Source organism: Pleurodeles waltl, chromosome 5 (genome assembly GCF_031143425.1).
Source record: "Pleurodeles waltl isolate 20211129_DDA chromosome 5, aPleWal1.hap1.20221129, whole genome shotgun sequence".
Lineage (NCBI taxonomy): Eukaryota > Metazoa > Chordata > Amphibia > Caudata > Salamandridae > Pleurodeles > Pleurodeles waltl.
Window position 1 is genome coordinate 704,807,134 of NC_090444.1, and position 13,459 is coordinate 704,820,592.

The 13,459-nt window shown below is 41.6% G+C and overlaps 1 protein-coding gene across 2 annotated transcripts in view; it reads left to right on the forward strand.

Annotated features, from left to right (window-relative positions):
* Positions 1-13,459, forward strand: part of MAP3K5 (mitogen-activated protein kinase kinase kinase 5) — a 759,411-nt gene that overhangs the window by 629,559 nt on the left and 116,393 nt on the right. For both annotated transcript variants that reach the window (XM_069234653.1, XM_069234652.1), the window contains exon 18: positions 825-930. In XM_069234653.1, the coding sequence (XP_069090754.1) occupies positions 825-930 (106 nt within the window). The remainder of the gene's footprint in view (positions 1-824; positions 931-13,459) is intronic.

The following is a 13,459-nucleotide window of genomic DNA, read 5'->3' on the forward strand; positions in this document are numbered from 1 at the left end:
AAATGCAGTCACTGAAAGTAAAGTTAGGCAATGGCTGACATAGGCTGACCCATTGCCCAAAACTATATGGTGCAATGGGCAGAAAAAAAATGTGAATGACACAGCAACAGAACAATGGGTGAAGAGTGGTGGCCGAAAGACCCTTTAACTAAGTACATTTTTCACATAATTTCAGTAAAATCAAAGTGTCATGGCTAACGTCAGACGTATTGAGTCCAGAAATGTCTGTAAGATGAACTGCATGCTGAGAAAGCAACAGGCGTTTGCTTGGCAAATATTCCTTATGTCATCGTTTGATATCATTATGATAATAAAATTAGGGAATAGGACCACTTCACCCTGTTTACAAATGAAGACAATGCACGATTTCCCGACTTCAAATAGCTTTTCATTACCAATTTCTGTGTGTTTTGGGTTTAAAAAACATCCCCATGGAACTAACTGAGCCCAGAGCAGTGCTCAGCAATCTGTAACACCAAGACAAACATAACTGAAAAGATGTGTTTCTTGCAGTTCTTTTGCAAAAAAAATGCCTTAGTCTGAAAAAAATGTTTTTTATTGTGTGGTTATAGACAAGGTCTTAGCTATTATTACAGCGGCCCTTTGTCTTTTAAAGTAAACCGTACACAAAGGTGGTTTCAGATTTTGACCTTCCTTCTTATCTGGAGTGCATTAATTTAATACATGTGTCTAAATAGGTGAGTTTGCATTTATGTTATTTTGTGCTCAGTCAAGCAACATGCATGGCTTTAATATGATAATTTGTTTCCACTGTTTTATAAAAAAAAATGGGATGATATAAAAAAAACGTGTTTTTTCTTTAGGGGGATAATGTATTAATAAATACATACAGTGGAGTACTGAAAATCTCGGATTTTGGAACTTCTAAGAGGCTTGCAGGAATCAACCCATGCACTGAAACCTTCACAGGTATGTTCTTACGAGACATAGAAGTACCGACAAGCACAAATTAAGATTTTACGAACACATATCTGCATAAGATGTGCTCATGAACATAGAAGTGTGCTTTTATTCATAGTGGGGGTGTCGACCTCGATTTCTGGGTTTCAATGAGGGGTCAATACACAGCAAAAAATGGCTGTCATTCAACCCGTCAAAATATTTCACCTATGCACTCACCAGGCGACACAAACCGAATAAACATTTCATTTCCTTTTCTGTTTTGGCACCAGGACAGTGCCTTTCATAAGAAATACGAACACCTCCTGCTACTCTTGAAGTAAAATACGCCCTTTGTGAAATACTTCACTGCTTCCTACATGTTGGGTTACTTTAGCTTTTAGATCCCCGTTAAAATTGAATAGGAGCAGGACCACCTTGAAAGCTATCTCAGAATGCTCTAGAGCTACCTGTAGTGCTTATGTACTGCTTTGCCTGCTGTTCATCCCCTACATGTCTCAGTCGTCCCTTCATATTTTCCCACCTACCAGAATAGACTGGAATGGTACTGTGGACTTGCATTTCACAGTAGTGAATTGTTGTGGATGTTGTTATAGCTTTATATGCAGGAGTATAATCAAACAGTGCATTAATTTTACACTGCATTAAGACCAGAGTTCAAAGATTATAGGCGCTGCATGTCCCCCAATGTATTTTGCTGCCTTAGTTACTTGCATCCTGTAGTAGCTTACTGAGTTACTTGCATCCTTTAGTAGCTTGCTGAGGCCTTGGTCTTCTCTTAGGAGCTGAATTCTGCACATTCAGGAATTCTTTCATGTTCCAGTACATTATTAATCTGTAATTTGCAATAAGTGTCACCAATCTAAAATGTCCACTAACTATTCCACTACTCAGGGTCTCAACAAATTCAGTTACTTAAAGGTCATATATCCTCTTTGGAACAATTTTCTAGATTTTCTTGGCTTCAAGACCGAGCTAGGATACTTTTTGATTGGAAATACATTCCTGACCCCATGATTCTCTGTTTTCTCCTCTGGCATTATCGCCAATATCTTTCACACTATTTTGGATATTTTTAAAGTGACAACTTTTTCACAGATTTAAAATGAGAGCAAGTTGAATCCTAGGAACCTGTCTTCATTCCCTGAGGATCATCTGCTGGGGCCGTCTACTCCTATCCAGAAGAGGAAGATACTGAGTCCTTATCATTTGACACAGTAGTTTATTAGCAGAATCCAGTCACCCTCTCACAGTTCCGTTACAAATTCAGGGAGAGCAGCCACATTTGATCTGAAAGGGGCCACTGGTCTGGCTGTCAATTAAGAGACTGAGTGTGAACTTCTTGTCAGTGGCTAGTTAGCAGACAAGAATATTGCCTCCTTTCCAGCTCAGTCTGTCCATTTATTCAAAACTGCAGCATCTCTCCAGAACTGTTTTGGTGCTTTGACCAAATTTCTAGAAATGAGGCATGCCATTTCCTCTGCAATTTCACCTATGGAAAGAGAAGGCCACACGTGTGAATTAATGCCCTTAATGGTTCCACATTTTCCACTACTACAACAAAAAGTTTGAAATCGGTTTTATAAAATGTATAGGTCTTTAGTGTGTCTTGTAGGTTCTCATTAGGGTAATCAGTCTACTAGATTCGGGCAATAGGATCGCCTGGAGTGTGGGTACTGAGTACAGTTCCACACTGGGTGACACCTGTCTTTAACTTAGATAAAAGCAGGTGATAGCAATAACAAGGATAATAAAAAGCAATAGGAGCAGGCATGTGATTAAAGGTGTAAAACACAAAAAACAGTCCTGTTACATGTCGTATTGCAACTTCTGCCATTTTTTTCTTTTTAAATTGTGCTTTCTGTTCTGGAAGTTTCTCTTCTTTTTTTAACAGAAACTTCTGAAGAGCGTTGTGAGTCCTTTCTTGGTTACACATACTTGGTCTGCTGATCTGACTGCCCACCTCTCTCACTTTGTTTTTCCGATGAGTCCTGAAAGGAGCGAGATTAGTGTGTATCAGTATACTGATATCTGTCAGTCGTTTTTATATTATCCCTATTTCTTAGGTGATATCCATTTTGTGGGGTTCTCCGAATGCGGAGATTCTCCCCTTTCTATTTTAGGTGTTTGTTGTTTTTTTATCCCAGCGTTTTTTAGAACCCTCAGGTGTTTGTTTGGCAGCATCCTTATTGGATCTACCTTGTACTTGTGGCTTAGTCGGTGTAGCTCCCAGACTATCTCGACCTATGCTGGAATATGTTTCAGTGATAATCTTTGGCAGCTCACGTTCTTGATCCTGTACCGAAACGTCATGGAGCCGCATGCGCACTGTCAGTGCAACTGCTTCCCCTTTAATGTTACTTAATATGATTGAAGATACAGTGGCAAAATTACTGAATAATTGCATCCCCAAATCTAGGGCAGGGGCTGCCCCGTATTAATCTTGAATTTGTTTCAACACCTCAGAAAGATTGCCAAGCATTGGCGTACTGTGTGCGGTTGTGTAGAGCGCAGTAAATACCGTGCCCCATGCATTGCAGTTCTCAGTTGTGGGATCCATCCTGAAAGGCCAGAACATTGTCAAAATTCTATTTTTATCCTGATGTCCTGTATGGGGAAAGACTGCTTCCAGTGCATTTATTTTTTGAGCTAACCAAAACGGAATCTCCTCCCATTTGGCAGGTACTTTACCCATGATCAAATGTACAGTTGCAGGATTAATGCCATGTGTTTGCACTGGAGAAGCTAGTGCTGGTTTTGTGTTTAATGTTTGCATTACAAATTGTACTAAGAATCTATATATTGTTATGATCTCTGTATATAAGCGGCGGACCTTACCTACCGCCAAGCCTGCTGCATCAGGATGTGGTGTATATGTGACCAATAAAGGCGAGGTCAGGCCAGCATTACTCAACGGACCTAACCTAACAGGTAAAATTATATGGGGTAGGGTGCCATCAAGCCAATTATTGTGGTCTTGATAAGATAAGGGTATTTCCAAATATGCAAAAGCTCTGTATTGTGCAGGTGGTTTTACAGGTGTATAGTTATGAAATGTATTTGTGTTCCCATCTACTGATGGAAAGGTGATCCAAGAATAAAAAATGTGTGTTCTGTAGGCTGCATGGACTTCTACAACAAATGTAACTAGACCTCCCTGGGCCGTTAAGCACACTTGCCAATAAATGTGCAGTAAGGGGGCCTCTCATATTCACTGCTATTGCAACCCGTTGAGGGTTCGCCATGTTACTGATTTTTGCGTTCAGAGATAAGGATACCAACTGGGGATCAATCCTTTCATGGTTCAAGCTTGAACAACCTACAGCTCCAGGATAGGTCCCACTTACCTAGCTGAGGAGGAAATCTTCAATACCACGGACATCTCCGTATATAGTATCAAGGTGTCTTTAGCCTTCAGTAAGACAGAGATACTTAGGAGGATCTGATTTTTCGTGCCTGACCAAATATTGGTGGCACCATGTCACGTAGGTTCTCATAAGGGTAATGAGGTTACTGGATTTTAGAGGTAGGATCGCCTGGAGAGACTACAATTCCACACTGGGTGACACCTGTCGGCCTAATCCAGGCTTTCCGGCTAACTAGCAGCGCCCCATCTCCGACCTAGATGATTCTGGCAATCGGGCTCATGGTTAGATAGACTCACCAGAGAATCGTGGTACATCAGATCGCATCCCTTTCTTTCAGTTACCAAGATCTCACTCAGGCAAAGACAGCGGAGGCAGAATAGATTTAAATAAGCATTTCTTAAAATATCTGCATCTTAGATGAAAGCAGGTGCATAGCAATAACGTGGATAATAACAAAACAATAGGAGCAGGCATGTGACTAAAAGTGTAAAACACAAAAACAGTCTTACCATGCTGTCTAAACAGGAGAGTGGATTTATAGCCCCTCACCTACACTAAGCATGAGCACAACATACTAAGCCTAATCTGCCTTCGGATTTCCTCCTGGGAGAACATCATCCATCATACCTGAAGAAGAGGCCTGAGGTCTAAATAGACACCGTACCTATCTGGTTCAGGGCGCGGCCATCTAAGCGAGTAACTGTAGTGAAGCTTACAGTAATCAGCATGTAGTTGTGATTCTCTGGCTGGAATCTCCCTCTGATGTGTCTGGAACTAAAGGGTGTTTTTATAATAAAACCGCTGACATTCTGAGAAATGGTCCCCACGTATGAGTGTGTTTCTGTGTGCCGGAGACACAGCATACCACATTTGTCGGCAAACCTATCAGACAGTACCATTGGAAAAAGCACAAAGTGAACTACATGTCCTACTAAGAAAGTGATATTTTCCTAGGTGAAAGAACAAAGAGATAGAGAAAATAAAACAGCGCCACAAATGTAGCTATTGCTAGAAAAATAAAGCAATGCTGAATAAAATGAAAGCGGGTTAAAGTGCACAGCTGTAGGCCTAGTTAGCTAAGACAACGTGTTCAGAACATGGCTAAAATAAGCTACACAATAAGTGTGCACAAGAGACAAAGGCCAGCAGTCAGCTTACTTTTACCCTGTTTACATTACAGTGATCAGTGTGTCTTTTTCTGATTCATTGTGAGTTCACTAATGGTGGGTACATTCTTCTGCACATGTGCAGAAGAGAATGAATTGTTCCATAGACTGCCAAGAGGTCAGACAGTACACGTTCACCAGGTCCATTCTCATCAAGTAGGGCTTGCAGATGATCCCAGGTGGCAATAACGAATGGAACTGTCCCACAAAGACAAAAGGCTGTGCATTCTGAAGTATTTGTTGAGTTACTGGAAAACACTCTTACAATTAGCATACTTAAGAAGAGTCAGTTGGCATTAATTTGGAAGTTGGAATCAAGGCAAGTTTTCTTTAGAAGTAGCCTTATCTTCAATGCTTGAGGTCTATGGGATTAACACCAATGTTAAAGGAGGAGTTCAACATGACTCACCAAGCTAGAGAGATTGAGGGAATGGCCAGAATTTACTGTATGAACAAGGATCCACTGGGGATACTGAGTATAGGGAGCTGGTGGTACTGGGACAGAGGGGTGTTGTTGAGTTTTGTGGCAAAATCTGATCAATGAACTGGTTTTCGAGACAGTGTGATTTGGTAGTGCATCACAAAAAAACTGTGAGGAAACCAATAACTAAATGGTTGTTTCCTAGGTATGTCATTTTTGGGGGAGCCTCATGACGTTTTGGGACAGGCAGTCTGCATCGTTTAGGCAGATTACATAACAGTTCATTTTTCGTTTCCTAACTACATTCAGTAGAAATTCAGATGCTACTTATTTATTTATATGCCTGCTTATAAATTGGGACCAGGTAGTTCCTTCATATACGCTTGAAGATTTCATTCTTTGATTTGAGGTCAAAGAATATATTGGTGTATCCTTTTCACCACATTGTCTCATTACTGATATGGTGTAGCTTAAATGACACCAAGAAGTGCAGAGGATCCAAGATTTATTCAGAAGTGATCAGGCAAAGCAAAAGCAGGCTAGAGCTATATTCATTTCAGAATGGGTGAGAAAGAAGATGAGGTGGAAAGAAGTGTGTTCTGCCTTGGCCATACAGAGACAGTGGAGAGCAGGCCCCACTGTGGGAAGGCAGTGGGTAAGGGGAAGGAATGAAACAGGTTCAAGCAGAATGGCACGTGGAATGATTTACGTTGAAGAAGGGAACAGAAGGGCTACCAGTTGAGAATGGTGGAAATGGTCAGAGGGCAGTTGTGAAAAGAAGGGTGGATTAGTGGAATTGTGTAACAAGAATTACCAGGAAGTATTAATGTTGTCGAGCCATAAAATTACGTAAGCAGTTCACAAAGGGGGAATATGCACAAAGTTGAGGATGGATGGTTGAAAAAGTCTGCTTGAAAGGTTTGGAGGAGTTTGAGTAGCTCTGGGGTGACTGTGTAGATGTGAGAAATGAAAATGGTATTGTGCAGCATACATGGATGGAGGAGGGAGAGAAGGAGCAAAAGATCAGAATGATGGAGAGGTTTGGAACAACGGGAGACTTCATTGGGGGCTGGTCCAAAAAGTAGATGGTTTGGGTACAGTGGGTGTGACAGAGTTTAGGATGGTAAGAGAAAGAGATGAAGCTGTAAAGTTTTGTGGGAGGGGTGGGTGAGGTGAGGATTGGGCTAGCTAGGGACCAAAGTGGAGGAGGAGGGACATGACCGGAGGTAAGCATAAGAAGAGTAGGGATGACTGGTCAAGGATAGAGCCAGTGGAAGAGTATGAGGGGATATGAGTTGGGAAGGGTTACTTATAAGTGAATTGTCATGTATTAGGTGGATGAGACAAAGGGATGAGGACATAGATAAAGTAACAATAGGCTTGTTGGAAGAGTGAACAGTGGGAACTGAACTAGAGTACAGAAAGAAGATGTGCAGATATATGGCTGCAAGATTGTATGGAAGCGTATTTGAGCACATTTCACCACCAGTATTTCATTGATCTTAAGGTCATAAATCGGTCAGCTGCACCCAGATGTAAATTAGAAACAATATATAGATGAGACTTAGATCATTATTAAGGACGCCACAGGAAGAGGTAAAGATAGTGTCCGGATGCAGAAAATAAGTTGTAGTTGACATCTAAATGCAGAATAGTACAATATGTGGATAAGATAAAGATAGAGTGAAACAACTACAGAATGGATGCCTGTTGCAGCACTAGTTGGATCCAGGAGATATATATACCTATAGAGGGAAATCTTCAAGAAGAAGACTAATTTGCTGGTGTTACATAGAAACAACAAAACAAGCTCAAGGTCTCACTCAGATAAAGCTTAAAAACCTTTAGGCATCTGGCTGTGAGATACACGAACTCAAAGGTAGTCTCAGTAATACAATAATTCATATATTGCACCCAGGAAAAGGTCTACAACTACACCAGTATAATCCAGGTGCAGGACATGGTGAGTTCACATGTATCACCCAGATGCAGGAAAAACATATCACAGTGTTTTGGACAGCTCCCAGTCAGTGGGTAGCTTCTTGGAGCAGGGTATGATATTTCACCGGTAGCACCATAATGGAGAGTAGAAGCATTTAAAAAGTGGATGCCTGATCTGAAATAAAGCGCTTCACAAATAGAACCTATGTAAACAGAGAGCTAAGTGTCAGATGCAGATAAAAAAAATCTGATACCACAATTGTGGAAGAAATGGGGACTGCCAGGGCACTGGTAGCACTGGTCACTGGCAGCACCTGTATGGAGAAACGACGCTTCAAATTTAGCTCAAGCTGCAGAATAACAAGTTGCAGTTAGTACACAGAACACAATAGAACAATTCACAGACAGTACCTGGACGTGGACTATGACATTTCACAAGATGCACCCAGGTACAGAATATGGGAATCTCCCGGTAGCAGTAAGATGCAGAATAAAGAGGTTTCAGGTACCCAGTTATTGCGTGTGCAATTCTTAAGCAACACCAGGTGAGGAATAAATAGCTGCCTGTTACCTTCAAAATTCAGAGTACGAACAGTTTACAAGTACTAACCAGATACAGAATAATTCACTTGAACGATTATACTATGGTGTATAATAAATAAAGCTGCCCACATGTCGCAGCCAGATGCAGAAAAGGAACAGTTTGCCACCTAAACACAAACATAGAAGGAGCCTAATAACACGAGTAATGCCTAGAACAAGGTTAATGGCTCTTCATGGGTAAAGCCCAAATAAGCCTCAAGTTAGTATTGCCAAAGAGAAGAACACTATCGTAAGAATAGCCCAGATGCAGAGTAAATAGATTCTGAGCATCAGTCCTGTCATTTATGAATAGGTGTATTTCCTTACGGTAGAGATTATGGAGGAAGTATTAGGAGGCACAAAACAAAATACATTGTTAATTGGTAGATTTTTGGTGTTAAATATGAAAAGCCTGATCGTGTCTGCAAACCAGCTGGCCCAGAGGCCTAACCTTATCTTACCAAGATAGGAAAGGACGTTCCCACCTCTGGAAAAGTCAGGTGCTGCAGACATGATCCATGTCCACAACTCTAGTACTACTTCATCCTGGCGTTTCTGGGATGTGCTTAGCATGATCGTCCCCCATTCCCGAAGTAATTCTGTTAGTAACACTCATGATATGATTCCGCCAGTGTAATGTAAAGATAGAAGCACAATGGGAAGGTCACTGTTCTCTCTCTCGTTCATTTGTAGTTCAGCGGCTTTGTGGGAACTAAAGGCGGGTCTGTCTAGTGGGGCAGTCCTCACCGTTCTCTAGGTTCTCTGGCTTCGTCCCTCAGTTAATGACGCTAGGCTTTTAGTCGGAAGAAGAAAGTAATCTCTACATTGTTACTCTGGCAGTTTTCCTAACCATAAATGTGCATTGTCTGTTTCTCCTGGCAATTATTTTTGGTGCACACCAACAGCGCCACAATAATATTTGTTAAAACATTGCATTGGAGCATTCATTTTAACCACTTCTGCTGTTTACTCTCCATTGACTGAGTTCTACACAGCAGAGTAGCCGAATGTGGAGGTGGACTTACTCGGCAGGCTCAGTGATGACTAAAGCTCATAACATGAACCCCAGGATTCCCATTTAACTCTATCACACCCCGGACTTGGCTAATGTTAATGTCTTTGCCATATCATGATCTTAACACTCCTTATGTGATGACGTGCTGTGGATCTTCATTCTTTCTGCACCTTCCTGGAAGGGGGTTTGTGTTCCCAAGCACAGAAGAACGATTTTAACCCTTGGTTGAAACCTTTAGCCTATAACCAAACGAACCTACCAGATAACACCATTATGACTATTCAGGACCTCCGGAAATATTCCAGTGGTTCTACATACAATATACATCTAGTGGATTTTTTGTTTTAACTGTAGCGGTGAATGTTAAATCCCACTTGTGATACGCTAATGTTTGTTTGTTCATTTGGCCATTCACTAAGATGGTTATCGCCGGTGATTTATGTAAGAGTCATCTGGTTGAAGCTGGGCCTAGTGATGCAATACAAATGATACATTTTCTGATCCTTATTAGCCAAGCCAGTATCCCTTTGATAGTTTCTGCTGCATTATATTCTGCCTGTGACAGAGTTTCGAGAAGACGTTATTTGAACATTTTGCGATCATTTTACAATTGATTTTGAGCAGTCGTTGATGATGCAGTATGTACCTCTTCAACTGTACCTTCATTTGCTTTCAATTTACCTCGATTAAGTTGCAACGCTGTTAACACCAAGTACATTTTGTCTTCTTTTATACACTATAAGCTTCTGGGACACAAGGAAGGTTATATACAACCACTCACAAAAGCAATACTTTTTCACATGATACAGAGCACAAACTTAGCTGAAAGATCTGTTCAAGCAAATTCTTATCCCAAATTAAGGGACCCTTCTTCAAAGAACTACCAGCAACCGAAGAACTTGTTGCTTCTGTTGTGAATATGCAAAAAGACAAGTATCACCCAGTAGTTTTGCCATCATCACTCCATTAAAATGTATTCAGGCGTTTGCTTAAGTCTCCCTAAGGACTACTGGACCATGTATGGCAACACATTTTACTTGTTTTTCCTTGAGTTTTCTGAGCCCAGGATTCTGTGACACGTTAAAAAATATGATTAAAAAATGCCGACATCTACCACAATACCACTAAACAGTTGCATGCTACTAGAGGGCACACACCTGGTCAAGTTAACTCATGGCAATTCCCTTCCAAATCAATCTATATATCTGGATAGTTTAAAGAAGCAACGGAGCTTCAGATGCCAATTCGGCTACTCAGTTATGTGTTTTTATTACTTAATAAGAAAGACCCACAACCTTCCCACTTGCATAATAACCCTAATATTAATAGGAACAGGGGAATAAAGCACAAACTTTGGCTAATTCCGAAGAAATGTTTCTGATTTTGTGGCTCCGGATTTGAACTGCAGCTGAAAAACCTTTTGCAGTTGATTCATCAGCTAGATGCAAAGGAAAATCGTCATTTTTGAACCGCTCCCTAATCTTTTATCTCTACGACCCTTACGACCTTTATCTCTACGACCCATATAAACTCATCTGGGTTGCAACAATACTTTTTCCGACAACATTTATATTAGGCCCAAGTACAGTTTGGTAGGTATTGATGGGAAAAGGGGTAATTCCATATACTCACACGTGCTGAAAGCATAATGTTGTGTTTAGATTGCGGTCTGAAATTTCTAATAATGCTATCCTCAAGTGATTTGGATTCTGCCATTAATCAAAATGCATGAAATACATTATTACATTTGTATGCCAGAGATGATTTGTAAAATGCAAGGTCGTAGATGATTAGACAAAAACAGAAACTTACAAATTGGCACTTCTTGTTACATGAACTGTCAATGGCTATGGTGACCTTGATTAATTTGGATTGGAAAAGACGCACTTTCATAGACTAGTCTTACTTTTTAGTCATGGGGTTGCTAAATGCCCATTAACTGCACAAACTTCTTCATCTTGGAAGTTATTTTTAGTTCTCCAATTAAAAACACTGCCATCAGATTTATCACTGGTCTCAACAATGTCTCTTGTTGTCCACAAATGTTACTAAGGTAATGTGGACAGTAATATGCCTGTTCTCTTTCATCTTTTTATATTTTTATCCACCAGAGCTCTTTGCTATTTGAGAAATGTTATTATGAGTTTAAATGTATTTAAGGTAAATAAAGTTGCCTCTGTAATCCACTCAGCTGCCTTGCACACAGTTGACCATCTCGCCCTCATACGCACCCTAGAGTATCAAATTAGATTCACTTACAATGTGCTTCACTGGTTCTCCTACTTTTCCAGCCAACACCAGTTTGTTCACATGGACACCTACAGGTCCCAAAAGATCCTCGTGCTGTCATCCTCAAACCCTGTGTGGAGCCATTTGGTACTCAACTAACAGATAACGCATCAAGATTCATCAATATGTCAATGATATACACTTCAGCTTTTAAATTCTCCTCTTCAGAAGGTGAATCCAATGCCCCAAAAACTACATGCGCATCATCCAGACCTGGATGTCCAGCACCTACCTGAAGCTCCACCCAACCAAGATATAATTCATGCTATTTCCCAAGAAAAGCAAACGAGAAAGAGTTCAAACATGGCTCAGTGACATCAAGCAACCCTGCTCAACTGAGGCTGTTCTGCTAGCTTTTCTGGATCTGTTCAGGATGGATCCTGCATCTTTTGGGCCAGTTCGAAAAGGGAGCACCTGCTGTGGGTTAGGGACTCCAGCCACTGTTTCCCCAATGCCTCCCAACACTACACCTCCACATACTGCAGCCCCAGTGCTGGAAAAAGCAGTCATAATCTGATAAGGCACCACCCCCATTCGCTTGGAGACTCCCTCAGTGCCATTGCGAACAAAGCCAACTATGATGCTGATAAGCCAGAATACATTATCCTTGTTGCAAGAGAAAAGTTAAGGCAAACCTTAATATTGAATTGTTGGCAAGCAGCTCCCTAGAGCTTAGAGATGTGCCCATATTGGTGAGGTTTTGGATTCCGACACGAGTGATCTGGGCACTTCACCAGATAGGTGTGCCCCTTACTCTTCCAACTCTGCTTCAGAGAAAGCTTCCTCTTTTATGATTATGGTATGTAAAGCAGCAGAAGCCATGGAAATGCCCTTGCCCTTTCCGGACGTATAGTGTAGCATTTTGTCTGAGCTCTTGTAACTCCCCCTCATCAGTGACAGGAACCCTTGCTTCCCTTCCCTTTAGTGAGGCCTTCCTGGATCCTCTCATGGCTGTGTGGGAGAAAGCCTTTTTGGGCCTAGCAGTTCACTGAAAACCACCAGGCATCATAGGCATGCTCTGAGGGACTCTTAGGGGGTCATTCTGACCCCGGCAGGCGGCGGGAGCCGCCCGCCTGGAGGGAACCGCCGAAAGACCGCACCGCGGTCAAAAGACCGCGGCGGCCATTCTGGCTTTCCTGCTGGGCCGGCGGGCGACAGCCAGAAGGCCGCCCGCCGGCCCAGCGGGAAACCCCCCTCAACAATGAAGCCGGCTCCGAATGGTGCACATGCTGTTTAATGGAAAGCAGCTGTTTGTAGAAAAAGCTAAATCCTTCCTGGAACACTTTAAGAACAGTACCAACACAGCTCACGCTCTAGGCCTGTTCTTTCCAGTGCTGCAAGTCATCCAACAACATACAAAGTATTGTGACTTCTCAAGGGCAGTTAGTGCCAGGTGGACATCATTTTCAGTCTATTTAGACAACCCCAAATATATTGTGCTCCTTTTGGGTCGGGGTGGAGCCCTCTCTTCCACTATCCTGATATCTTCTTTGAGTAAATTCACTTCAATTTATATTGTATCCATTTTGTCCTCAGATAATATTCTAGACACTTGAATAGCTTGCAGGATCTTTGCATATGACAGCTGATGTGCTATGTTGTTGATTAGCCCCCACCCCCGAATGTTTGCCCCAACCAGGTTTTGTGGTGTATTGGTTAATCTTGGTGCATTACTTTGTGTTAGCTACTGCTCTTCTCCATGATAGCTCTGTTGCATTTTTGACAATAGATTTCTTCCTTCAGGATGTAAAATACT